Below are 25964 nucleotides of genomic sequence, written 5' to 3'. Positions count from 1 at the left end.
ATTAACCCTCAGTATCATCCCAGCCAGCACACCACCGCCCCCATGGCAGACTGTGGACCTGGGTGGCCCCGGCTTCCAGAAGGTCCCTCCATGTGCCCGCGAATGTGCACATTTACAGGGGACAATTCTTGGTTCTGGGACTTTTAGGGGACACTAGGATGAGGAAACAGCAGGGATGCTGCAACGGTAGGGATGAGGGGGTCAGTGGCAGGTCTTCATGTCCAACTCCTGACCCCGACTGCCTTGAGATAAAGGCTAAGACCCAGAGAGCGGCCGGATGGTGGGTCCGGACTGATGTGTCGGCCATGGGACCTAGCGTGAGGGCAGGACACGAATCCAGACTCCGGCGCTGGTTTCTCTGGCCAGCCCACGCCTCCTGCCTCAGATCAACGCCACTCCCTCCCCGCCAAGTGGCTCTCCGCTCGGGAGGCGGGACCGAGTTCTTCGGTGGCCCCAGGAGGCTGCAAGCTTTGGGAGGGAGGGGAGGGAGGGAGGGCGCTGACTGGGCAGTCCAAAGAGGAGGGGGCCTTTAATAGGCTCGCCCAGCGCCTGGTTTGCGGCGCTGCGAGCGGAGCGGCTGCGGTTCGGAGGAGCGGCCGACACCTCCCTCTAGTTCTCGGCTGCAAATCTTCGTCCTTGCACTTGACAGCGATTGTACTTAAGCTCCCAGGGCGCGCTTTGCTTGGAAAGGCACAGGTAGGAGGCGCGAACTGCCCGGTGCACGCTCGCTGCTCTGCGAGGAGTCTCCCTCCCCGGGGCTCTCCTTTCTGGGAGCTGCGGGCGGTCCCAGGCGTCGGTGGTTCCGGTGTACGGGCTGCGAGGAGACAGTGCCGGCGGCCGGGGAGCCGGCCGAGCCCTTCCCAGAGCGCTGCTGTGCGCTGCCCGGCGCCATGCTTCTGCTGGGCATCTTAACGCTGGCTCTCGCCGGGGCACCCGCTGGAGGCTCAGAGCCAGAGCGAGAGGTGGTGGTCCCCATCCAACTGGACCCGGACATCAACGGCCGCCACTACTACTGGCGGGGTCCCGAGGACTCCGGGGATCAGGGACTCATTTTTCAGATCACAGCATTTCAGGAGGACTTTTACCTACACCTGACGCCGGATGCTCAGTTCCTGGCGCCCGCCTTCGCCACTGAGCATCTGGGCGTCCCCCTCCAGGGACTCATCGGGAGCTCTCCGGACTTGCGACGTTGCTTCTACTCTGGGGACGTGAATGCCGAGCCAGACTCGTTCGCCGCCCTGAGCCTGTGCGGGGGGCTACGCGGAGCCTTTGGCTACCGAGGCGCCGAGTACGTCATTAGCCCACTGCCCAACGCCAGGGCGCCGGCGGCGCAGCGCCACAGCCAGGGCGCACACCTCCTGCAGCGCCGGGGCACCCCCGGCGGGCCTCCCGCAGGTCCCAAGTCTCGCTGCGGGGTAGCCTCAGGCTGGAACCCCTCCATCCTGCAGGCCCTGGACCCTTACAAGCCTCAGCGGATCGGCTTAGGGGAGGGTCGCAGCCCGCGCAGGTCCGGGCGCGCCAAGCGCTTCGTGTCTATCCCGCGGTACGTGGAGACGCTGGTGGTGGCGGACGAGTCGATGGTCAAGTTCCACGGCGCGGACTTGGAGCATTATCTGCTGACGCTGCTGGCCACGGCGGCGCGACTCTACCGCCATCCCAGCATCCTCAACCCCATCAACATCGTCGTGGTCAAGGTGCTGCTTCTCGGAGACCGCGACACGGGGCCCAAGGTCACGGGCAACGCGGCCTTGACGCTGCGCAACTTCTGCGCGTGGCAGAAGAAGTTGAACAAAGTGAGTGACAAGCACCCTGAGTACTGGGACACCGCCATCCTCTTCACCCGGCAGGTGAGTTGATTTGTCACCTCTTTGGACCCAGATAGCCTCCATTTTTTGGGGGGGGAGGTCACTGCCCTTAACTCTCTAAATGCCCTCTGTGGCGCGCAGTCACCTCCATCCCCCACCCCCGAGTTGAAATCTCGTTGATCTCTTCCGACTGCCACTCGGGATCTTCCGGGGAGAGCCGGCTCCTAGGCTCGGTGGAGCCCCGGCTCTTGTGCATACGGATGCACGTGGGCGGTCAGAGGAACGCCTGCTCCTTCGGAAGGTGTAGGCCCAGCGCGGCCAATGAGCGCCTCCTGGATCCAGCGCCGAGGGGCCGGAACCCAGGAAGTTGCCGCCCCGGAGCCGCCGTTTGTCTCCAAGGCAGATAGGAGGCGCTCTGAGGATGGTGTTGGCGAGGTCCGCCCCTACTGTAAGGAGGCGTCTAAGTCCTTTCGGACGTATCCTTACGAGGCTTCTTTTTTTCTGCTTGTGGACCTGGAAGTTGAGCGCCTGGTGCTTCTCTCGTGGGTAACATGCCGTTATCCTCTCTCTGTCCTGGGCCTGGGACAGCTGGATTGGGATAGAGGGGCTCGTTTGGGATTTTTCGTGGGTTGCAGTGAAAGGATGGAGACCCAATCAAGTACAGGCAGCATTTCCGTCTTCCTTGCTGCTTCTCTTACATCTGTCTGTGCTGGGCCTGTCTCCTCTTTGAGGAGCTTCTGGTCCATTCGGAGCAGGCAAACCGTTCGAGGCTTGGAGTTTCAAGCGGAGCTTCACTTAGAGCTGAGTTGAGAACGTCTCTTTCACTTTTCCCGTATCCCTGTCGGTGGAGTGTGACCCTGTGTCCTGATGTAGGCTCTGGGCAGAGCAGGCGGGCTGCTCGTGACCCAGACTCACTGACACTTCCTATGATGGGGCTTGGCTACAGGGCTCCATCTCCTGGCTCCGGCAGTGCGGAAGTGGAGTGAGCTCGGGGCAGAGCATCTGGAGATCCCAGCTGCAGGGTTGGAAAGATACTGAGTCTTGGGATTAGAAAGACAGATCAAAAAAGCAAATCAGAAAAGCAGCTCTGCCTTTTGCTATGGATCTATTGAAAATTTAGATTCATAGATGTTGCAGGGACTGAGTGCTGTGTTTTTGAATTCTTGAAATTTCTCAGGTACAGGAGACTGGGAGGAAAGCAAGCATCCACGTGACCTGCTGCTCCCTCTGACGTGGGGGGCTGCGGTTTGAATCTGTGCCGGGCTCTTGTTTTGTTGACATCATAACCGCAGGCTTCTGGGGGTGGCAAGGAATCCTTGGGTACCTATGGGGCCCTGACTCTCCACCGTATCCAGATGGACTGGCGCACACGGGGCTGGAACAGGAGCTGAAGACTTCCCCACTAACCCATTTGGCAGAGCTGGTCCCTTCCTGGAGCTAAGCTTCCTCCTTTCCCAGCCTTCTCCTCCCACCACCTGGTTCCTCTAGGGAGGCCTTTGGCCCGAGTCCGTTTCCTTGCGCTCATTCTTCCAACTGAGGTCTGTGGAGCTGTCACTGCCCAGCCCCTACAAGCACTGCCTGAGTCACGGGGAAGCTGCAAAGGAGGTGGCTTCAACCTCTGCACACAGCCCAACTCGGCAGTCAGATGGCTGGGGAAAAAGCAAAGGCCAAGAACAGGATCTCTTAATGGGCAAAGCAGCTGTTGCCCCATCTGCTGCCTGGGATGCCCCTGTGGAGGCCATTCACTGGTCTAAAGTAACAGACCTCCGTCTCTACTGCCTGGTGGTGAGGCTGACTTTTGGAACCAGCCGTAGGAAGAGCACTCCTGCTGGGAATATGGGCCATGCCGTCAGAAGGATCCGCCTTTTGAAGAAGAGGCAATCAAACAGCGTGACAGCTTCTGTTTGTCAGTGGTGTGTGCTAGACCTCCCCTAGGGGGCTATGTTGACCACGCATAACGGGTACAAGATGTATGACCACTTGGGTCGGAATGTGCATGGGATGTGCATGGTGTGACTCTTAGAAGCTGTCTTTCCCTTAGGCGTGGAGAGGGCAAAGCCAGAGAGTGGGGAGGCTGTGTCGGCAGGCCCATCATGCAGGTATGCGCTTCACGCTTCAGAGCAAACGTCTCTCCTCCTCCTGGCCGGTACAGACTTCAGGGCCTGCTGCATTCCCAGAGTCTCAGGAACGGCTCATTCCTGAGCTCCCCGGGGAAGGTACAGTATGAGATGAGAACAGCAGCGCGCAGCTGCTCTTTCTAGACGGACGCCGACGTGGTCTCCAGGAACTTGGGGCCTCCTCTCTGCTCCAACGCAAGAGGGACTTTTGTCTTACTTTGTAAGGGTGGGGAGTAATCCTTTAAATCAGATGTGTGAGCTTCTCTGCTTAAACCCTATTTATTGGAAGAGTGGTGTAATCCACGCTTTTTCAAACGAAACTTTGAGAAGAATATATATAATTTGTTTGGATAAGACGTTTTTTAGAAAGGTGCTTATTTTGTAAATTACCTTTTGTCTCTAAAGGACCTTGAACTGACGGACACCGTTTTTTTTGTTGTTGTTGTTGTTTTTAACATTTATTTATTTATTTGGCTGCACCGGGTCTTAGTTGCAGCGCGTGGAATCTTCGTTGCTGTGTCCGGGATGTTTAGTTGCGGCATGTGGACTCTTAGTTGTGGCATGCAGGATCTAGTTCCCTGACCAGGGATCGAACCCGGGCCGCCTGCATTGGGAGTCTTAACCACTGGACCTCCTGGGAAGTCCCTTTAGAGTCACCTATTTCTTGGTTGCCCCAGAGAAATTGGAAAAATGGCGATTGCCTCTTTCTGATTGCACTCCGGTTGTGTTTCTCACGGGGAGGAAGCAGTTAGGAAGGGGTCGGGCTTGGCCGGACAGTACTTCCTCCCGTGAGGAAGAGGTGAGGGCAGCTCCAGGGAGCTCCCGGTGCTGGGGTGCCCAGCAGAGAGCAGGAGGAGGTCAGGCCTGGCAGGCGTGGAGTTCCCCTCTGACGTCTCAGAGCTGCAGCGGTGGAAACAAGCCCGGGCCAGGCTGTGGGGAGCCTGCTGTCCCCTTGGCAGGCGGATGGAGGGCTGTGGGGTATTGAGATCAAAACACTGGGAAGATGAGACCCAGGGAGGATCCTTTACTGCCCACAAAGGAGAAACAGTGGATCCTACAGCAAGGATTTTGACAATTTGAGGAGTTTCCTTAAAGATTCGGAATAAGTCCATTCCCGTAGGAAGAGTGCACGTTAGATTCGGCGAAGCGATCAGCCTCCAGCTCATAACAGCAGGGTGAGGTCACAGAGGACTGGAACCAGGATGTGTGGAGAATGAGAGCCAGCCGTTCCATGTGCACATTTGTTTCTGAGAGGAGGAGTTTCTGTGACTTCTGCTGTGCTGGGCAGTGGTCCAGTGGGACCGCACTTCTCCGGGTCTTCTCTCTCTTTAGGTCTAGCGCCTCTGCTGTTTGGGCAACTTCGTGGTCCACTGGCTTCCATTCATTTATCCATACATTCTCGTAACACTTACTGAGCATCTATTATTTCTGGTACTATCCTGGGCTGTGGAGCTACAGATACTCCTAAGATGTGGCCTCTGGCCTCCAGGAATTCACTGTGTGTCAGGGACCCCAGCAAGGAAACAACCCATTACAATGCTGTGTAAGTGCCCTGGCGAAGGCTCGGACCCTGTCTTCTGGAAGCCCAGAGGGGGGTCATTTTGTTTAACACTGCAGTCTGGAAGCTGAGAACAAGGGACAAACAGACGCTGGACCGAAGGAAAGGCAAGGAGGAAGGAGGTGGTGGTGATGGGACAGGAAGCTTGTTTTCTATCTTGCAGGAGGCCCTTCCTCAGGCCACCTTCTGGTTTGCTATTTGTGACATTTCCTCCATGGGACTGGCTGTTTTTTAGGATTCATAGTTTGTGGGTTTTATTCCTTCATTTACTGGTTTTTCCTGCCGCACTGAGTACCGTGGTTGCTGCTCCCTCGTCCCCTTCTCTCCCCGATTTCTTCGGCGCTGTCTTCTTCCTCTTGTGGGGTCATCAAGGCAGGCTCTCTGTCCTCGTTCTCTTCTCCTCCTCTCCTCATTCATGCTCTCACCTTTCCTCCTCTCACATCCCAAGGCTGGCGCTCATCTTCCCGTTCTGGCCTTGGGTTTTGTGGGGATGTATATGTATTCTACACTGTGCAGAAAGGATCCACATTGTGGACCCTCATTTGAAACAGAGGCCAGTTCTTTCCATGATCAACTAGTTGCAGCATGGCAGTGAAATTTAGTGTTCCGACAAAAGAAATGCTAATAATAAAATAATAATATGGATTTTACACACATCTCCCAACACAATAAAAAGAATCATAATTTTGTCAGGATCTTTTAATTTTTTAAAAAAATATTTACGTATTTTGTGGCATTGGGTCTTAGTTGTGGCAGGCGGCCTCCTTAGTTGCAGCTTGTGGGCTCCTTAGTTGTGGCATGTGAACTCTTAGTTGCAGCATACATGTGGGATCTAGTTCCCTGACCAGGGATCAAACCTGGGCCCCCTGCATTGGGAGCATGGAATCTTAACCACTGTGCCACCAGGGAAGTCACCAGGATCTTTTAATTTTTTTTGATTTACCATGTTGTGTTAGTTTCAGGTGTACAGCAAAGTGATTCATATATATATATATATATATATATATATATATATATATATATTCTTGTTCAGATTATTTTCCTTTATAGGTTATTACAAAATATTGAGTATCATTCCCTATGCTATATAGTAGGACCTTGTTGTTTATTTTATATACGTACATATGTGTTATATGTTTATATATATATAAAACATATGTAAGTGTATATATGTTAGTTCCAAACTCCTCATTTATCCCTCCCCCAACCCCTTCCCCCTCTGGTAACTGTAAGTTTGTTTTCTATGTCTGTGAGTCTATTTCTCTTTTTCTAAATAAGTTCATTTGTATCATTCTGTTACATTCCACATGTAAGTGATATCATATGATATTTGTCTTTCTCTGTCTGGTTTACTTCACTTAGTATGACAATCTCTAGATCCATTCATGTTGCTGCAAATGGTATGATTTCATTCTTTTTTATGGCTGAGTAATATTCCATTGTATAAATATACCACATCTTCTTTATCCATTCATCTGTCGATGGACATTTAAGTTGCTTCCAGGTCTTGGCTATTGTAAATCGTGCTGCTATGAACATTGGGGTGCATGTATCTTTTCGAATTAGAGTTTTTGTCTTTTGTGAGAAGCGTTTTTGAAGTCAGGTCTCGGAGGAAGATGTTAGCAGAGAGAGAGAGACAGCTGTAGATCTGTCATTTAATAGTTTGTAAATCTTTGTCACTAATTGGAAACTCAACCCAACTCCTTCTGGGAGCGGGGAGGAGAGACGATTCTCCCTGGACTGTAGGGTGATAGCTCTTCTGCCCCGTTTCTTACTTACAGCAAATAAGCAAGCCGGGAGTGATGGGGGAGGGTGGGGAGGAAGTTTGGAGGGAGGAATGTGCCCTGGAATCTTTTCTTTCTTTTTTTAAACTCTGGTTAGTCAGGAGGGCCAGCGAGGTCGGTCCCTCGGTAGGTCCTGCCCTTCAACGTCTCTGTAGATGTTGGCCTCACGCGGGGCCCTCACGCTCACCTTGCTGTGACACCGTGCCCGGGTCGCAGGGCGCAATGGAAAGAGCACAGGCGCGGAGTCGGGCAGAGCTGAGTTGGGATCCTGGCACTTCCACTTTTAGCAATGACAGTGAGTGAATCAGCTGTTTGAACTGCTCTCCCCTCATCTGTAACACAAATGAAGACGACCAGGGTACCTGACTGGCAGGGCTGTTGAGGGGACGAGCTGCCGAGGGTTCCAGAATTGGTGCCGAGTTATGGCAGCTGATACCATCGCTGCATTAGTGTTGCTCAGTATGTTTGCTGCTGTCCAGTCATTACCGATGGGTCCCTGGCCAGAGCTTAGGTTTGAGACGGCCCTGCTTCAAAGCATTCTGCCGCATCCCCCTGCAGGTGTGCCCAACCCTTCCTATTTGTGTGGAAACTCTGGGCTCCACAGTTGCCATTCCCACTGATCTTCCGGGCAGGACCTCTCTACACCTTTGTAGCCCCTCCGATGGGCCCACGCACGTCGCCGTTGTTCAGTGTGTTCGCAGGAGGGAGGTGCTGATGCAGTGAAAGGACCACAGCGCTCTGAGTGCTCAGGTAGTTTCACCTCCCTTCCTGGGGACTGTTCATCCAGCTTTTGAGGCTGCAGGGCCGGGAGAGGGAGCCTCGGGTTCTTGGGCATTTCATCTTCGCTCTCCACCATCAGGCCTTGCCCAGGAGGAGCCGGCAGACGGTGCACGGCAGGGCTGGGGTCAGTGTGTCTGTGCAGGTGTGGGGCTGGGACCTGGCGCAGAGCCCGTTCCCAGAGCACTCGTGGCCCTTGATCCTGGATCCTGCCTTCTCCTCTCCCCGGGCCTCTCCGGCCTCTGCCCACCTGTGACCCACCAGCGCTCTGGGGGCAGAGGGTCCGGAATGGATGACCTTGCCCTCTTGAGACCCCCCAGCCCCTTCGTTCTTTGGGACCGCGTGCCCTGGAAGTAGCATGTAAGGGTGAGGAGGGCCCAGCTCTGCTGATGCACTGCCTGGGTTCAGCCCTGCCTCGGCCCCTCCCTCCTAGTCTAACCTGGGCTTGCCGTTTGACCCTGGGCTGGTTACGCATCTTCTCCGGGTCTCATCTGTAGGACGCGGCCTGGTAATGGCATCTCCTTCATAAAGCTGCTGTGAGGATTCTGTAAGTGAGCAGGTAAAGCGCTCAGAATATCATCTGTGCGTGAAGGCCAGCTACTGTTGGACGTGGTACGCACCCTTCCTTGAAGTGACGGCTTCTGGAGAAAGTTGTTTGGTCTTCCTGCGGTGAGGTTGCTCTGCTTCCTCGGTGATGTAATTCGTGTTTGGTTTCGTCCATCTCTTGCTGGGATACCACTTTGTATATCTTGAGGTGTTTATATCCCAGTGGAATCTGCTGATAGAAGCTGCCTGGGTGAGCTAACCTCTTCTTCCAGGCATCCTGAGTCACACTGCCCAGGCACTGAACTGCTAGATTTTTTTTCTTCTAACAAAGCCGTGCCCTCCCATCCTCGGAGATTACAAACAGAAGTGGATTCTGAGTTGGATGAAGAAATCCAGTGATGCCTGAGAGATTCAGCTGGGTAACAAGCTGTGGGGCAGTGTTAATACAAGTGCAGGGTGGTTTCACCAGCGATTAGGATACCCTAACTCGTGTGGTGCCATCCAGACCAAAGGCCACTGCTGGCCTGGTGTCAAGAGGCATGGATGCGGACCCCATTCTTTACGTCATAGCGGCATGGCCTTGGGGGAGTGATCTTAGCTCACAGAGCCTCAGTTTCCTCACCTGCAGAATGAGAGGGCGGCTCTGAAGTTCTGTGAATAGAATTCTTGGAAGCTGTGACGTGGCCGTGAACGTGAGTGCTGGCTCGCACACGTAGGAGTTCGGTGTGAGCAGGAAGTTGGCTCCATCAGAACAGGTATCTTCTGCCACATTAAAAAGATGAATGTGCTTGATTTTTGTGGGTCTCCCTCTCTTCCTACCGTTGAAAACACGAGCATCTCAGCAGATGGCGGGGGAAGTGAGAGGAGGTGGAAGGAAGGCCGTAAGGAAGGCAGCTGCGAGGTGTTATCCTTATTTATTGATTTGTTTCCAAAATGTGGCTCTAGTCCTAAACTATTTTTATAAAAAGAGACAATTAGAAAAGAATAATCCCGGAGGATTAAGCTGTCGGCCAAGATGATTCTTGGGTCATTTGGAAAGTCAGTTGCAGCTACAAGAAATGGCAAATGACCAGAAATAGTGAGGGGCTAGGCTGGGCGGTGCCTACGCCCTCCAGGTGGAAGGAACCAGAACCGTTTCAGTTTCTGGAGACCAGTGCCTGAGCTGAAGAGGTTAAGGCAGCTTGAGTGCATCTGAGTTCGTTCCAGAAGGGTGGAGACACACAGGGCCACAAGCGAGGCGCCATGGGACCCTGCACAGCCACCTGTGGGAGTTCAAAGCGTGGAGGCCCAGGGAGGCTCCATCTGGGTCCTGACTCAGGGCAAAGGGCCAGGCAGAGGGCCGGGCAGCACCTCTGACCCCATGCAGCTGGTCTTCCCACAGCGATGGGCTGGGTACCGCGGAACAGCTGCCGTCAGCTGCGTCCGACCCTCAGGAAGTTTGCCGGTTCTTGCCTTGTTCTTGTTTGATCCAGGGAAACTGGGATTTCTTGATGGAAAGAACAGGTTGCTCCTGGCCAGGAAGGGCCTGCAGCTGCATGTCTGCTTCAGAGAGAATCCACACTCGCTGAGAGGAAGGCGGCTTTTGGCTTTAAGGACCTCCTGACCACAGAGGCAGGCGGCCCCGCGGCCGCCGGACTCCGGCCTGAGCTCTCACTCTGCTCTAGCCTTTTCCGCCGAGCAGGGCAGGGGATGGGCCTCTGAATCTCCATGTGAGTGACTTCACGTTTCTGTGACTCAGTTTTATCAACTACACAGCGTGGGTCAGCAGACCAGATCAGCTTTAGGGTTCTTTCCATTCTACAGGCAGAGCGTTCTGGGCGCTCCTTTTATAACCCAGAGGCCAGGGGGTGGGGGTGGGGATGGGCTGAGCACCCTGGGATCGGGAAGGAGCAGAGGCTTCAGGTGCTGGGACCATCTGGGTTTTAGTTGGGAGCTGGCCCTTCCCCAGAGGAGGAGAACGAGGGGACAGGAGTGACTTGCCCGAAGGGACACACCTGCGGCGTGATGGGCCAGGACCAGACTCTGGGCTTCCTGGTGCTTGTTGCCGTGCCCTCTCCTACAGAAGGCCAGTGCTGGGTGCACATGGTGGCCTGGGGACAGTGTGACACGCTCGTCCTGCAGGCTCTCCCTACGGGCTGTGACCGCCAGGCTAGAACTTTCAGGGGCGACCACGTCTGTGGGCTCCTGTGCTCTCGTGCCTATCTCCCTCTGGCCCTGCACGAGCCTTCCTGCCTCCCTCCGTCCTCCGCTCCCAGGCCGCTGCACCAGCCCAGCCTGCTCCTGGGTGGCCACGCTCCCTCAACCACCGGTCAGGTGAGCCTCCCCCACGCCAGCCCCCATGCGTCCTGACAGCAGGTGTTTTCTGGGTTTCAGGACTCTGGCGGAGGGAGAACTTTCTGGGGAGTGATCCTTTGGAGAGGGAAGGGGACTTGGAAGAGACCGGAATTCGAGGTGCCCCCGGGGGCTCCCAGAAGGGACAGAAGAGCCGTGAGCAAGTGCGGGACAGCCTTTTACCCGCCAGTGACTCGGGTGCCCTCGGGTTCAGTCTGATCACCCTGGAAGCTCTCTGGCCAGAATCCCTGTGAACTCGTGAGGAGGTGTGACTGTCACCTGACCGTGAGAAGCCAAGTCTGACTGCTCAGGTGGTAAACTGCTGAGTGCTTGGGATTAAATTTTGCTGATTTTCTGTATTGTGACCACGTTTCCTCCTATGCTCCCTGGTCCCCCTTACACGCCCTGGCTGCCCACCTTTTCCCCACGTCAGCACACGTGCACACACACACACACGCACGCGCGCACACATACACCCCTAGGGAGATACACAGCTGAGGACAGCTCTCTGTGCCTGTTGTGTGAGCCCCTGGGCTCCCGGGGGAAACACCTGCAGTGCGTGGACTCAGGAGACGCTGAGTAAACAGCTGCGATGAAGCGGACAGAGGGTGACTGTCCAGTCCTCAGACCCTGACCGAGACTCGAGCTTCTCTAAGCTTCAGGGGAGTCTGAAGAGGTGTCTGTGGAGCGTGATGGTGCCGTCATTACTCTAGTGGATGCTGGAGGATTAACTAGCGCTGTGTGTGTCAGGTGCAGGCCCAGTGTCAGCATTTACTCAGTCGCCACCGTGATTAGCTGTGATATGAGTCGCGGTCTGCACCGTTGACAAATGGGTGTAATAATACCTCTGCCTCCTCAGACTGTGGTGGGGATCACACGAGATGCTGCACGTCAGCTTCGTGTAAACTGTCAGATGCCGACCACGTTAAAGGCAGGGGTGTGGTGTAGAAAGTACCAGTGTCACCCAGTTAAAGTGTCTTCTCAGGAGGAGCAGAATGTGTACAGGTGTCTCATCCTATCTCTCCGGGCTCCGAAGGCGCCTGGATGCGTTGCTGGCCCATGATGCTCCTGAGTCATGCGAGCTGTGCCCCCAGGAGACCCTTCCACATCCGTGAAGAGTATTCTATCTGGGCTGCCAGAGGCTCTGGCCCCGCTGCAGGCTCTTTCAGTACAGAAAGAGGGACCTTCCTGCTTAGGTCACGACTCATGTAATTGTCTTCTTTGGAGCGGCCGTGGAGCCCGTGGTCCCCCAAGCCTCTGTGGCCAGTGGAGCTGGGTCTGCATCCGGGCTTGTCTCTGCCTCTCTCTGCCTACTCCCAGCCCGCGGAAGCTGGGCTTTGGGCAGGGCGGGCCCTTGGCCAGTGACCCATTGGCTGAGAATCTGAGCTTAATTCATGGTGGTCCAAAGGCAGTCCCTCATCAAGGATGAGGCTCCCAGAGCCAACCCTGGCTGGGGTGGTGCCAACCTTCCACCCCCTTCTGCCCAGTTAGCCACAACCGGAACCTCACCCAGCTGGGGAGTCGCCGTTTTCGGGGCTGGAAGGCTGTGTCTGTAGAAAGCAACGGTCCTTTCAGTGTAATCCTGTACCTCCTAATTTCCTCCCAGGTCCTCCCTGGGTAGGATCTGGGTCGCATCTTCTCAGCAAGCCACCGAGCTTCCCTCCTGAGGCTTTTTCCCTGCGTGCATTCCATGAATGACAGCCCCGCAGCTCCCCTGGGCAAAGGGCCTGGCTGGGAAGTGCCGGGCCTGCTGGGACCCGGAGCGGGGTGAGTGCCCCTCCTTCCCATCTGGTCCTTCTGGTACGTCTCTAACTTCTGGCCGGCTTCTGCTTCTCCCCTACCTGGGCAGGACCTGTGCGGGGCCACCACCTGTGACACGCTGGGCATGGCTGACGTGGGCACCATGTGCGACCCCAAGAGAAGCTGTTCCGTGATCGAGGACGACGGGCTTCCCTCGGCCTTCACCACAGCCCACGAGCTGGGTGAGGCTGGGGGCTCTTGGGGGAGGGAGGAGAGTGCCCTTCTGGGTCTGCACTGGGTGTTCTGGGCAGGGGTGGGCGTCTATCTGTGCTCCCTTGGGCTCCTTCCTTAGGGTCAGAGTCGCCCTTGGTGATGGCTCACTTTCCCGACCGCCCCAGCCCAGGTGGCCGGTGGCACTGTGTCGGTCAGCGGTCAGAGTGTCTCATCAACTAGGGCCCTACCCTGCTGTCCTCACTGAGCCCACAGCCGATGGGCAGGGCAGGACCCGTGAAATTGTGCTCTCTCTCTCTCTGTAATTTTAATATAACAGCAATAAAACCCCAACGTGATTTTTTCAAAAAAATATATATTTATTTATTTATTTGGTTGCACGGGGCCTTGGTTGTGGCAGATGGCTTCCTCAGTCGCGGCTTGTGGGCTCCTTAGTTGTAGCACGCAGGCTCCTTAGGTGCGGCATGCACGTGGGATCTTAGTTCCCTGACCAGCGATTGAACCTGCACCCCCTGCATTGGGACCATGGAGTCTTATCCACTGTGCCACCAGGGAAGTCCCCAGGAACGTGATCTTGAGGACACTTGCGAAGCGATCTACCGTTAGGCAGAAATGACCCGCCTGAAAGCCGTAGACTCAGGTCCTCTAGCTCCCGCCCCCCACCCGCCCCTCAGGCTGCTCCACGCTCGCCCGCGTGCCGCCCTCTGAGGCCTCTTGCCTCCCCCCGCAGGCCACGTGTTCAACATGCCCCACGACAACGTGAAGGTGTGCGAGGAGGTGTTCGGGAAGCTCCGGGGCAACCAGATGATGTCCCCGACGCTCATCCAGATCGACCGCGCCAACCCCTGGTCGGCCTGCAGCGCCGCCATTGTCACTGACTTCCTGGACAGCGGGCACGGTAAGCGGGGCCCCGGGGAGGCGGGCTCGGCCCCGTCCCGTCTGTGCCGCGCGACCCACGGCGTCTGACGGGGCCCGTTCCGTTCCCCTGGCTTCATCCCCGCTCCCGTCGAGACCCTGCGCTGGCCACGGCCACTTTTCTGGCTCTCCCCTGATGAGCGCCCTTGGCCCCCTGCAGGCGACTGTCTTCTGGACGAGCCCAGCAAGCCCGTGCCCCTGCCTGAGGACCTGCCGGGTGCCAGCTACCCCCTGAGCCAGCAGTGTGAGCTGGCCTTCGGTGTGGGCTCCAAGCCCTGCCCCTACATGCAGCGCTGCAGCAAGCTGTGGTGCACCGGCAAGGCCAAGGGCCAGACGCTGTGCCAGACCCGCCACTTCCCCTGGGCCGACGGCACCAGCTGCGGGGACGGCAGCTTCTGCCTCAAGGGGGCCTGTGTGGAGAGACGCAGCCTCGGCAAGCACAGGGTGAGTGGGCTGGGGGGCGGGGGGTGGACTCCGGGGACCTGCCCTGGGGACCAGCCCCGGCACACATTGCTGTGTGGCCGTAACACAGCTGCTCTGTGCCTTGATTGCCCTGGCTGTGGTCCTGGCCCCTTCTTGACTCCGAAACCGGAGAGAAAAGATGAGGCCGGTCAGAGAAACTGGTGAGGCCGTAGGCAGGTGGGGTGCTTTCCCAGGGGCAGCGGGCCCGGCCCTGAGCTGCAACCCGGGAGGAGCTCTGGAGCCCAACACCTGGAGCTCGGACTGGCCTACTGCCCGCTCCTTCCTTTCCGCCCTCAGCGGGTGTTTCATGGCCAGGGAGCCGTGGGCTCAAGGTGAGCCGGGCTCAGAGCCCTATTTGTTACATCCCGAACCAAGCTTCAGTTTCTGTTGTGATTGGTCGTTTTTGAAGTTGAAACATAAATGAACAAAAGTTATTTTTTCTCAATAAACAGGAATAGCAACCAAACCGGAACAAATTCAGAATCCAAATACTCTCGAATATAATAAAAACTTTATTTTCTCCAGATCTTGGGTTGGGATAGCAAAGGGATTTGCGCTTTTCCACCAAAAGGAATAAGAAAGAGGCCCATCTTCTCCCTTGATCCTGGCGGGAGTTGTCCAGCCCGCTCCTGCCCCTGCCTTGGCCACGGGAGGGCTTGCTTTGGGGTTTTATGTACTCAGAGGCCATGGATCAATAATAAAAAAGCATTCACCAAGCACTTTATCCATTGCCCGGAGATGGGCACGGTACAGAATTATGTAGAATCTTCCGTGTTCTGGGAATATACGTTTAATTAAAGCTTCATTCATTCATTAGGCAACAACCCGCTCTATTCAGGGACCTGGGTAAAGTACTGTGGTGGTCAGAAAAACGAATGAAACATGGGCCATGTCAGAGAGGGCTCACAGTCTAGTGGGGAAGCTAGAAATATAACTGTGATCCAAGACGCGGAGGGGTGTGTGCTGTGTGTTGAGACAGAGTGCGAGAACGTGTCGTGGAGAGCAGGGATGAGAGATTAATGATGATTAGAAGGGCCTGAAAAAGCCTTGGTGAGGAGGTGGGATTTGAAGAGAGCCTCTAGGGATGAGGAGGGTCTCAACAGGCAGAGCTGGAGCAGAGTCTGTGTGGTGGGCTGAGCTGGAGGCTAGCGTGGATGGGCACTCCATTGGGGGCATCTTTGGGGGGGTGGTTCGCTACTGGAGCAGAGTCTGGGTGGTGGGCTGAGCTGGAGGCTAGCGTGGATGGGCACTCCATTGGGGCCATCTTTGGGGGGGGGTGGTTCGCTACTAACATGTCATTGCCTTGACCACCAGCCTGATGCATTGAGGCTGGAAGGTCCTGAGGACAGGCCGGTCACTGCCAGTTCCTCCTCTTGGGAAGATGAGTCAGAGGATAAAGAGGTTGGTTAGGGGGATACTGGATACAGGAAATGTGATGGGGGAAGCTCTCTGGACCTCTCAATCCATCAGGAGCCAAACCCACTCTATCCTCAACCTTCTTTCTGAGCGAACTGTCCCTCCTCCACCCTGGCCCTTTAGGGAGGACCCTGCCTTCATTAGCTAAAGTCAAAGCACAAAACTTGTCCTGTGAGTCACCCCAGAGATCTCATTTCAGGGGTCCCACTCTGTCCACTGAAGCCTGATTTTCCCAGCTCACTCCCTCCAGTTTTGGGACTCCGGCCATTCTTCAATCCCATTTGACCTACAGTCCCTCGACCTGACATCTTTGCATCATCCCTCAGGCTTCTCAGGCCCTCGCCAGCCTCTTACTGAGCTGAGACACCGTGGTCCATTGTTGGAACCACTCCTTCACGTACACTCCTCTACCCCCGTCCCCATTCCTCGTACTCACTGGGCTAAGCCACCACCCTGGTGGCATCCGACTCCCTCACCTTCTCAGTGGTGCCAGCGTAGGTGAACATGGCCGGAGAAGCACATGCAGTCCTGCTCGCTGGCCTCAGCTTGAATCAATGACCTGGACACTGCGGTGGGCCTGCCCAGGGGTCACATCACATTTTATCTCCTGAGTTCTCACTCTCCCAACCACCTAAGCTGTTACTTCACATCTTCACTTTTCTCTTCTATGACCAGCTCTTTCTTCCTCATTTTTCACTTTTGCCTGTGACCTTTCTTCCTCTTTCCCTAAGAAAAACGAAGCATTTAAGTTATCAGACGTGAACTCCCACCAGCTCCCAGCACCGCATCCACCGTCGGACCTGCTTCTGCGCCCGTGGTGCTGCCTTTCCTCCTGCACAGTGGACGAGCTGCCCACACGCTCACCTGCGGCCAGGCTTTGTGCTTTGCACTCCGATGCTCTCCTCTGCCGTCTCGTCAAGGAAAGCACCCTGTCAATCTCCTCTCTTTCCTGCAGCATCAGATTGTCCCCTGTGTTGAGTCAGATTGTTCCTATCAGGATGCATGCTTGCTGTAGTTTCTTCCACCTCAAACTAAACTTCTCACAATCCTTCCTCTTCTCATGTATCACAGTCTCTCTCCTTGACTCCCTTTTTTTTTTGCGGTACGCGGGCCTCTCACTGTTGCGGCCTCTCCCGTTGCGGAGCACAGGCTGCGGACGCGCAGGCTCAGCGGCCGTGGCTCACGGGCACAGCCGCTCTGCGGCATGTGGGATCTTCCCGGACCGGGGCACGAACCCGTCTCCCCTGCATCAGCAGGCGGGCTCTCAACCACTGCGCCACCAGGGAAGCCCCTACTTGACTCCCTTTTACAGCAAAGTTCCTTGAAAGAGTTGTATGAACCGGCTCTCGCCAACGCCTGTCTTGCCACTTTTCTCTGGAGCGCATTCCAAACAGGCTTTCAGTCCTCCTGTTTCTCTGAAATAACTCTTCTTAAGGTCACCAACGACCTGCACGTTGCTGCTCGGTGATTCCTGCCTGACCTGCGAGCAGCATTTGACCCGGCCATGGCTCTCTGCCCTGAGGACACAGACTCACCTGCCTTGGTTTCCCTCCTCCCCGCCAGCTGCCCCTTCCTCACACTCCTGTTTTCCAGTGTTGGGGTGGGTGCTGCAGAGCTCGGTCCTCGCCCCTGTCAAGATCCACGCCACCTTCCTAGGTGGAGCATCTAGATCGCTGGCCGTAGACACCCTTTACGTCTACATGTTGAAGACTCCCAAGTTTGCTGCCCAGACCTCTCTCCTGGACACTGCCTGTCTCCCTGGATCTCCATCGCCCCATCTGGATAACCGATGACCGTCCTAAATACGACATCTGTAAAATGCAGGCCCTCGTCACCACCCCGAACCTGCTCTGGCGTCTTCCATGCGCTCAGGCCAACGCCTCTTTGCCCCGGACTCGCGTCCAGCAATCCCTGTGGACTGTCTTCAAAATCGATGCAGAGCCTAACCATTCCTCACCACCTCCTCTGCTGTCACCCCCTCCACGCCACCGCCCCCTGCCCCGTGGATTATCACCCCTGCTTCCTCACCGGTCCGCCTGCTTCTGACCTTACTCCTTACAGACAGTTCCCTCCAGAGCAGACAGAGCGATCCTTTGAAATGCAAGCCAGGTCCTCTCGCGCAGACCCAGCGAGGAGCCCCGTCTCTGTCTTCAGCTCTTCCTGCTGCCTCCTCAGGGTCTTTGCGCTGGATCGCTCTTTCCCTAGTATCGACATGCTTCACTCCCACACTTCCTTCAGGCCTCTGTGCAAATGTCACCTCAGTGGTGAGGCCTCCATGCCCTCTGTAACACAGGGCAGCCCCCTCTCCAGGGCCCTCCCCATCTCCCGCTCCGAACACCTGCTTTAACCCCATCTGACACTATGTGCGCAGGCTTATTTTTATGGTCTGTCTTCCCCGCTGGGATGCAGTTGCTTCAAAGGCAGGGGTTTGCTGCACATGGTGCCAGGCTTGTGGTAGGAATTCAACAAATGTTTGGCAAATGAGTGACTGAATGGCACATGGCAGGAGTGTTTCTTGTAGGAATGGGTAGGAAGAAGCGATGCCAGGTAAAAAAAAAGCATAGCATCGTCTCAGAAGCCAAAGGAGCAAAGTTAAATATTGAAGGTTGGGGACCACGGGCCTGGGCACGGACTCTTTCATTCTTTAGGGGGGGGTCACTGCTGACCTTTGAGAGGGGACACTGCTGACCTTCGAGAGGGGTCACTGCTGACCTTTGAGAGAGCAGTTCCCGTGGTGCAATGGGGACAGAGCCCGTACTGCAAGGCACGGAGGAGGGAGCAGGTAGAAAGAGCAGGTGTGGCTGATTCTCTGAGGAAGGGAAGGCATGAATGAGGTGGGCTATGGTTCGTGGAGAAAGCAGGGTTAAGGGAAAGTGTCCTTCCTCAGGACGAAACTCTGAGTATCTACCTAAGTTAAGGTATCTGCCTTACCTGCAGCCAGTTCCTGACGGGCTCCGTGCAGGTTCGCGGCTTTGGGTGACCTGTGACAGCCTCTCCACCAGCCTCGTACACCTGGGCCCTGTTGCCCAACTCGTGTGTATTCAGGGCTGAGAACTGGCTTTACTGTCATCCTAAGAAAAACATAATGAAGACTGTAAATTTTCTCTCCCTTCTCCACCCTCTTGAAATTAAAACAACACTGCATAATTCACCCCAAAGCCAAACAGTTTCAGGATTGCTCAATAGCCTCCTGTCTTTATCTCCTCTCAGCACAAACATTACATCTGCTTGTAGTGAAACTTTCTCAAGTTTAACCCCGGATTGAGGTGAAGACCAGTCTGGTTTGGTGAAAAGTCTGAATTATGGAAACCTTCCAAATAAAAATATTCAGATATCTATGGCGACACGGTTTACTGGCCATCCTTTAGACTCAGAGACTTTTGTAAGGTCACTAACGACACAGAAAGAGAAACCCTGAGCTCCCTCGCCGTGGTAAGCACGGAGCTAGGACATTTCACACACGCTGCATCATTTAAATCTTCCGTCTGACCTCACACCCGAGGTCGATGTGCTGGCCCCATTTTTGCACACGAAGCACCTGAAACTTAAGGAAGTTCCTCTGCCTGCTCAAGGCCACCCATGTGGCGAGGGCAGAGGCCCGGGTGGAGCTTGCCTGCCTGACTCCGCAGCCAGGAGCCCTGTCCTGCGCGCGGCCTCCTGTGTAAGTGGGGGCAGTGGGCATTCGCTAATCAACGGGCTGAAGTGTCGTGTGCGCCCCAGGCGCAGGATCATTCGCTGCTCATTTTCTCCCTCGTGGCACGAAGTGGGTTTCGTGCCGGTGGCATGGCACGGTGGAGGCTGTCCCCGAGGGGCTCCTGTGCGGGCTCAGCGTGTGGGTGCCGTGCCCCGACCCCGCAGGGACGTAACAGACCCTTCCTCGCAGGTGGACGGCTCCTGGTCCAAGTGGGAGCCATACGGGCCCTGCTCGCGCACCTGCGGCGGGGGCGTGCAGCTGGCGCGGAGGCAGTGCAGCAGCCCCGCCCCCGCCAACGGCGGCAAGTACTGCGAGGGAGTGAGGGTGAAATACCGCTCCTGCAGCCTGGAGTCCTGCCCCAGCTCAGGTGAGCGGGGGCGGCCGCGGCCGGGCTGGGGAGGTGGGCGGGAGGCCACAGAGCTCCTGCAGTCGAGATTCTTACTCCCAGGGCACAGTCCGGACGTGCAGCTGTGCAGAAACCTTGGGATCATTTCTTGGCCTAGCCACCTTTGCCAGGGCTGTCTTCCTCTGATGCTGAGGCTGGGAGTCTAGATGGCCCAAGGGGACAGGATACTAGAACCCTCTTAGTTAAGCACAGACAAGCCCATCTTCATAAGCAGAAGTTTTTTTTTTTTTTAAATAGGTTAGCTTTTTTAATTTTTTTTATTTTTTATTTTTTAACATAGGTTAGCTTTTAATTTGTTTTCTGAGAATAATCCTTTGCAATAACAATAGCAGAATGGAAATAATATGGTTTAGAAAGAAAGGAACTGTTACATATCCCTTGTTTGACTTTCCTGTAGACCACGATCAGCTGTCTGTAATTTGCTGGGATAAAAGTAAATTACATCTTTTCCACATTCTCAGTTTCTTGCTATTTTTAATGAGATTGGGATAGGTACAGCCCAGTTTCAAACTCAGACACCATTCTTACTTGTATACAAGCAGGAATTCTTTCTTTCCTTCTTTCCTTCCTTCCTACCTCCCTTCCTCCCTCCCTCCCTTCTTCTTTTTCTCTTTCTGGCTGCGTTGGGTCTTCATTGCTGCGTGCGGGCTTTCTCTAGTTGCATTGAGTGGGGGCTGCTCTTTCTTCCAGCGTGCGGGCTTCTCACTGCAGTGGCTTCTCTTGTTGCAGACTCTAGGCCCGCGAGCTTCAGTAGTTGTGGCTCACAGGCTCAGCAGTTGTGGCTCGCAGGCTCTAGAGCGCAGGCCCAGTAGTTGTGGTACACGGGCTTGGTTGCTCCGTGGCATGTGGGATCTTCCCGGACCAGGGCTCGAACCTGTTTCCCCTGCATCAGCAGGCGGACTCTCAACCACTGCGCCACCAGGGAAGCCCCCCAAGCAGGAATTCTTTATCCAAGCCTCATGAACTTGGGTGGGAGGAAAATAACATCTCTATATTTACTAACCTTTTAATCTAAAATTTAGTATTTCCTTCGGTTAGAAATTTAGTAGTTTTTACTAACCTTTCCACCCCAAATTTAGTATTTCTCTTAATTAGGCAACAAACTACAACGCTAGTCACAGTACCTGTGGCTCTGCCACTAGAAATCATGGGTATTTTCATGTGTTGCATGTTTTCAGTTGTTGCAGATTCCTTAAAATGGCATTTGTGCTCATCACTAGCTCACAGTTACAGTGGGTTTTAGACTCATTGTTGGATCTTGTTATTTAACGGGTTAACAAGGAAGCACATAAATCACAAATATGTTTCAAAATATATTGATAGTTGCATATAAATATAATTGGTGTTCTTTGTAATCTATGTATTTTATGCATTTAAGAACGTTCTGAACGCAGTTTCAGTAGACTGCTGGGGGGTTCTATTTAGGACTCCTGTTCGAGGGAACTTAAGGCCAGACCACTGGGGGAGGCGCCACACTGCCCGCGGGATGTGTTACCATCTGTCTCCCGCATCCTTTGGTCCCCGCCTGCCTTGGTCCTCTGAGGTGGGGTGGTTTCAGTGATGAGGACGCCCCGGCTGAGGGTGAGGTGGAGCACCCCTGGGGGGCTTCTCTCCTCTGCCCTCTCCCCAGCTGGCCCTCCCTTTAGCTTCCTGCATGTGTTCCCCCTCCCCAGCCTCTGGCAAGAGTTTCCGGGAGGAGCAGTGCGAGGCCTTCAACGGCTACAACCGTAGCACGAACCGGCTCAGCCTGGCCGTGGCCTGGGTGCCCAAGTACTCGGGCATCTCCCCACGGGACAAGTGCAAACTCATCTGCCGAGCCAACGGCACTGGTTACTTCTACGCGCTGGCGCCGAAGGTGGGTGAGCCTGGGCAGGAGAGCGGGCAGGGGCAGCGTCCTGGGAAGCGTCAGGCTGAGCTGCCCCCACTCCTCTTCTCCCCACCCTGGGCCACTGCAGGTGGTGGACGGCACACTGTGTACCCCTGACTCCACCTCGGTCTGCGTCCAAGGCAAGTGCATCAAGGCTGGCTGCGACGGGAACCTGGGCTCCAAGAAGAAGTTCGACAAATGTGGGGTGTGCGGGGGAGACAATAAGAGCTGTAAGAAGGTGTCAGGACTCTTCACCAAGCCCATGTGAGTTCTGAGCCCTGGGGGGGCGGAAGGAGGGAAGGAGTTGCCCCCAGGCGTCGGAAGCTTGGGTGAGATGGAGTAAATGTCAAATCCTGGCCGGCACCCTTGCTTCAGAGGCCACTCATGCTCGGCTACAAGTATGCCATTCATTCGTTCATTCATTCCTCCAACAAAGACAAAGGCTTGACTAGGATGTCACTTAGCTGGAGATGACACTCAGGCATTTGGCAGAGTCGTTAGGGTCTGTCTAGAACTCTAGAGTGAGACTGACCTGTGTTCAAGTCCCAGTTCCCCATTTTCTGGATGAAGCTGGGCAAGTGACGCAATCTCAAGAATTCTAGATTTCCCCACGTGTAAAGTGAGTACGATGCTAATATATTTCATGTCCCGCTATTGTGAGGATTAGGGAGCTAATTCAGGTGACATGCTTAGCATAGTACCTGCTGCGTAATAAATGCTCACTAAACGTTCACAATGATGATAACAAAGCATACCTGGGGACAGATGTGACAGCCTCCCCTTTTTCTGAGCCCGAGGCCCTGGCCTTGGGGACAGGATTAAGCCGAGAATGGCACTAAACTGCAGGGAGACGGAGGAGCGAACGGCTGGGACTGAGGGAGCCCCCTCGTGGGAGATGGGTGCCCAGATCAGCCGAAGAAATGTCTCTGCTGAGCCTGGGCTCCTGCCTTTCCAAGGTCCAGCACGTTCCCTTTATTTTCAGGGGGATGTGCTCCTTGCAAAGTCCGGACCCAAGCTCTGGAAGAAGCAGGGGCAAGCAGAGTCCCTAATGTCTCAGTCGAGGGGTGTGCTTGGCTCTGAGGACTTGGGGGTCCAGGTGCTGGTGGCAGGAAGGCCTCGATGGCTGTCCAGGAGCCTCGCCCACCCCCTGGACACAGTGCCCTCTGCCGAGCCCTGGGTGCAACCTCTCGGGCACTCGGGTGCTGCAGGCGGATGGTGTTGCAGGCTGTCCCTCAGGGGCCCGCAGGGGAGACCGGGCTGGGAATTAAAGGTAGATCCCCGGACTCTCTTCACAGGCTAAATGGCAGGTGTCCCTTTCATAGACTAGTGGAGTGGGAAGGAGCTGAGACATCATCCTTTTAACCTGCTCATTGCGTAGATGAGGCCCCTGGAGCCCAGAGAGGCTGATTTGCTTGAAGCCACCAGGGAGCTGGTGCCCGAGCCAAGGCTTGGTATAGGTCCCTGACCCCAGGGTGTGCACCTCCCTGCATCAGCCCCAGCCCCGGCCCCTCCCGTCCTCCTCCCCCTTCCTCTCCGCTCCCTCTGGAGGCAGTAGGTGCAGCCACCGTATCCGGGGGCGGCCGATGTGCCCACAGCCTCCCCACCTCTCGGTTTGTGTGACCCATGGGCTGGGCCAGGCCCGGTACTCTGCCACCTGCGTGACCTGCCCGGGGTTTGGGAAGGGGAACCCGTCTCAGCGTTGGAGGGCAGCGAGGTCCTGCTGCAGGCATCGGTCTAACGCTTACTCTTCTGCCGCCGCAGGCACGGCTACAATTTCGTGGTCGCCATCCCGGCGGGCGCCTCCAGCATCGACATCCGCCAGCGCGGCTACAAAGGGCTGATCGGAGACGACAACTACCTGGCCCTGAAGAACAGCCAAGGCAAGTACCTGCTCAACGGGCACTTCGTGGTGTCGGCCGTGGAGCGGGACCTGGTGGTGAAGGGCAGCCTGCTGCGCTACAGCGGCACGGGGACCGCAGTGGAGAGCCTGCAGGCCTCGCGGCCCATCCTGGAGCCCCTGACCGTGGAGGTGCTCTCCGTGGGGAAGATGACGCCGCCCCGGGTCCGCTACTCCTTCTACCTGCCCAAGGAGCCCCGGGAGGACCGGACCTCGCCGCCCACGGACCCCCGGGCCCCCTCCGTGCTCCACAACAGTGTCCTCAGCCTCTCCAATCAGGTGGAGCAGCCGGACGCCCGGGCCCCCGCGCGCTGGGTGGCGGGCAGCTGGGGGCCGTGCTCGGCCAGCTGCGGGGGCGGCCTGCAGCGGCGGCCCGTGGACTGTCGCGGGCCCCCCGGGCAGCGCGGGGCATCCGCCTGCGACGCTGCCCACCGGCCGGCGGACACGCGCGCCTGTGGGGAGCCCTGCCCGGCCTGGGAGCTGGGCGCCTGGTCCCCCTGCTCCAAGAGCTGCGGCCGGGGCTTCAAGAGGCGTCCGCTCAAGTGCGTGGGCCACGGAGGGCGGCTGCTGGCCCGGGACCGGTGCAACCTGCGCCGGAAGCCCCAGGAGCTGGACTTCTGCGTCCTGAGGCCGTGCTGAGCGGAGCGCTCCGCCGCTTAACTCTGCAGCCCCTCGCGCTGCTGCCTCCGGGGCGGCCACGGGCAGAGGGCACTGGGCAGGGCCCAAGCCGCGAGGCCACCCACATCCAGGGACAAGGACCTGGGCCGGGAAGCTAAGTCACTAAGGCACAGTCTACCTCACGCCCGGCTCCTCCGGGGCCAGCCTCGGGGTGAGGCTGCGAGGTGCTTGGAGCTGGGCAGGAGGCACGGGGCCCAGTCTCCCAGGGACCTGGAGGATGGGCGCCTCCCAGCGGAACTTCAGGGACCTTGGCCCCCGTCAGGGAGGCCGCAGGCTGCTGGAAGAGCCAAGGCCCGGCAGCTTGGCGACTTCAGGGGGCCCCAGGGCTCTGAGCCGTCTCTGAACAAGGCAGGATTTTATGGTGCTTTCAGCCACTTTCTTTTCTGACTGATGTGGACTGAACAGTGAAAACCGGCTGGGGGTGGGCAGAGCTGAGGGGCAGGGGGCAGGTATAGCTGGAGCCTGGGCCGCTCCATTTGGGGTGAGGTGTGTGGGGGACAGTCCCAAGTTCCTCATCTTCTTTCCACTCTCGGCCATCCCTTAAAGGGCCACCTCCTCTCCCTGTGTCGTAGTCTTCAGACTAGTGGGAGGGCTTCTGCGTAGGTGTCCTCTGGGTCTTTGCAGGTGGAGGTAGGCGGTCAGTAAGGAGACTGTTGTCTTCTTCAAGAGGGATCCGACCATCAAAAAAAAAAAAAAGATGCTGGGGTGATGGATTCTGTGCCCGAAGCAGGGAGTTTGAGGAGAGACCTAGAGGGTTCTGCTGTCACTGGGGCTGGGTCTGAGCTTTGCAGGAATGTCTCCCTAGGATGGGGAGGAGGGGGCCCCAGTTCTGATGGCTTCTTCCTCCAGGGAGCCAGATAGAAGTCAGGCTGTTACCTTAACCCAGCATTGTCACAGTCCTGATCCCACTAGGGGGACGTGGGACGTGCCCAGAAGGGCCAGGTGCTGAACAAACAAGTAGGCACCGTCCAGACAGCTACATGCGGTCTTGCCTGGGGCCTGTCACGTTGCATCACAGGCTGTAGTTTCTGCAGTTGGATAACGGGGTTCACTGTTTGCTACCTCAGGCTCTGCTCTCTGGGAACCCACCCTTGTCCCTCCCCGGGGCAGTGGGGACCCTGGTGCTTCCAGCAGCCCTGCTGTCCTCCCCTGTAGACTGAGCTGCCCAGACACAGAGATGAGCTTGGGTGCATGCTTCCTGCTCCCCTCAGCCCGCCACCCCCCGGGCCTCCAAATGCGATGACAGGGTCTCTCTCTTCAGGTGCCATGGGGACAGGTTTCAGGAGACACCAGGAATCACTTAGCTGACCCAGGGGCCCTTGGCAGCCACCAGTAGGAACTGCTGGAGACTTGTCTATCTCGGAGACACGGTAGCAGAGTGGAAACCGGATGTTTCCTACAGCTCCAAGGGGGACGATGTTTTGGAGTTAGGGATTCTTTGGCCAAGCAGGGTATTTCTTGAGGGTGCAGCTGCCCCAGCACGAAGACGGGAGATTCTGTTTCTGAGAGTAGGTAGTGAGTCCTGGACCTCGGTGAGGTGACAGCACAGCATTGCCTCCCCTGGGAAAGGCAGTCAGCCCTTTGATTTGGCTTCCCCTGATAGAATCCACAAACCAGCCGACCAGCCAGGTGAGCCTGGGATGGTGTTCCAATCCCAGTCTGACCCTGGCTGAGCCCTGAACACGTTCCCGCAGGGGACGAAGGGCAGGAGGAGGTCGGAGGCTGGGCTGCAGCCACCCT

At 56.3% G+C, this 25964-nt stretch overlaps 1 protein-coding gene across 1 annotated transcript; it reads left to right on the top strand.

Annotated features, from left to right (window-relative positions):
• The first annotated feature begins 711 nt into the window (after nt 1-711).
• On the top strand, nt 712-24616 carry ADAMTS15 (ADAM metallopeptidase with thrombospondin type 1 motif 15). Its single transcript, XM_032640584.1, has 8 exons — nt 712-1847; nt 12768-12900; nt 13620-13787; nt 13965-14248; nt 19566-19743; nt 21456-21637; nt 21738-21913; nt 23411-24616. Exons 1-8 carry the CDS (start codon nt 891-893, stop codon nt 24183-24185), a joined length of 2853 nt encoding a protein of 950 aa, XP_032496475.1. The 5' UTR covers nt 712-890; the 3' UTR covers nt 24186-24616.
• The last annotated feature ends 1348 nt before the right edge of the window (nt 24617-25964 follow it).

The sequence above is a fragment of the Phocoena sinus genome, chromosome 8 (assembly GCF_008692025.1).
Source record: "Phocoena sinus isolate mPhoSin1 chromosome 8, mPhoSin1.pri, whole genome shotgun sequence".
NCBI classification, from domain to species: domain Eukaryota; kingdom Metazoa; phylum Chordata; class Mammalia; order Artiodactyla; family Phocoenidae; genus Phocoena; species Phocoena sinus.
Note: the sequence above shows the minus strand (reverse complement) of the source record. Positions and strands in the feature narration are given on the sequence as shown.

What these genes read in the sequence shown, in the direction of transcription:
- ADAMTS15 (XM_032640584.1), top strand. Translation starts at nt 891, where the DNA reads ATGCTTCTGCTGGGCATCTTAACGCTGGCTCTCGCCGGGGCACCCGCT. An exon ending in CCATCCTCTTCACCCGGCAG is followed by an intron (nt 1,848 to 12,767) that starts GTGAGTTGATTT and finishes CTACCTGGGCAG; the next exon opens with GACCTGTGCGGGGCCACCAC. An exon ending in GCAGCCTCGGCAAGCACAGG is followed by an intron (nt 14,249 to 19,565) that starts GTGAGTGGGCTG and finishes CCTTCCTCGCAG; the next exon opens with GTGGACGGCTCCTGGTCCAA.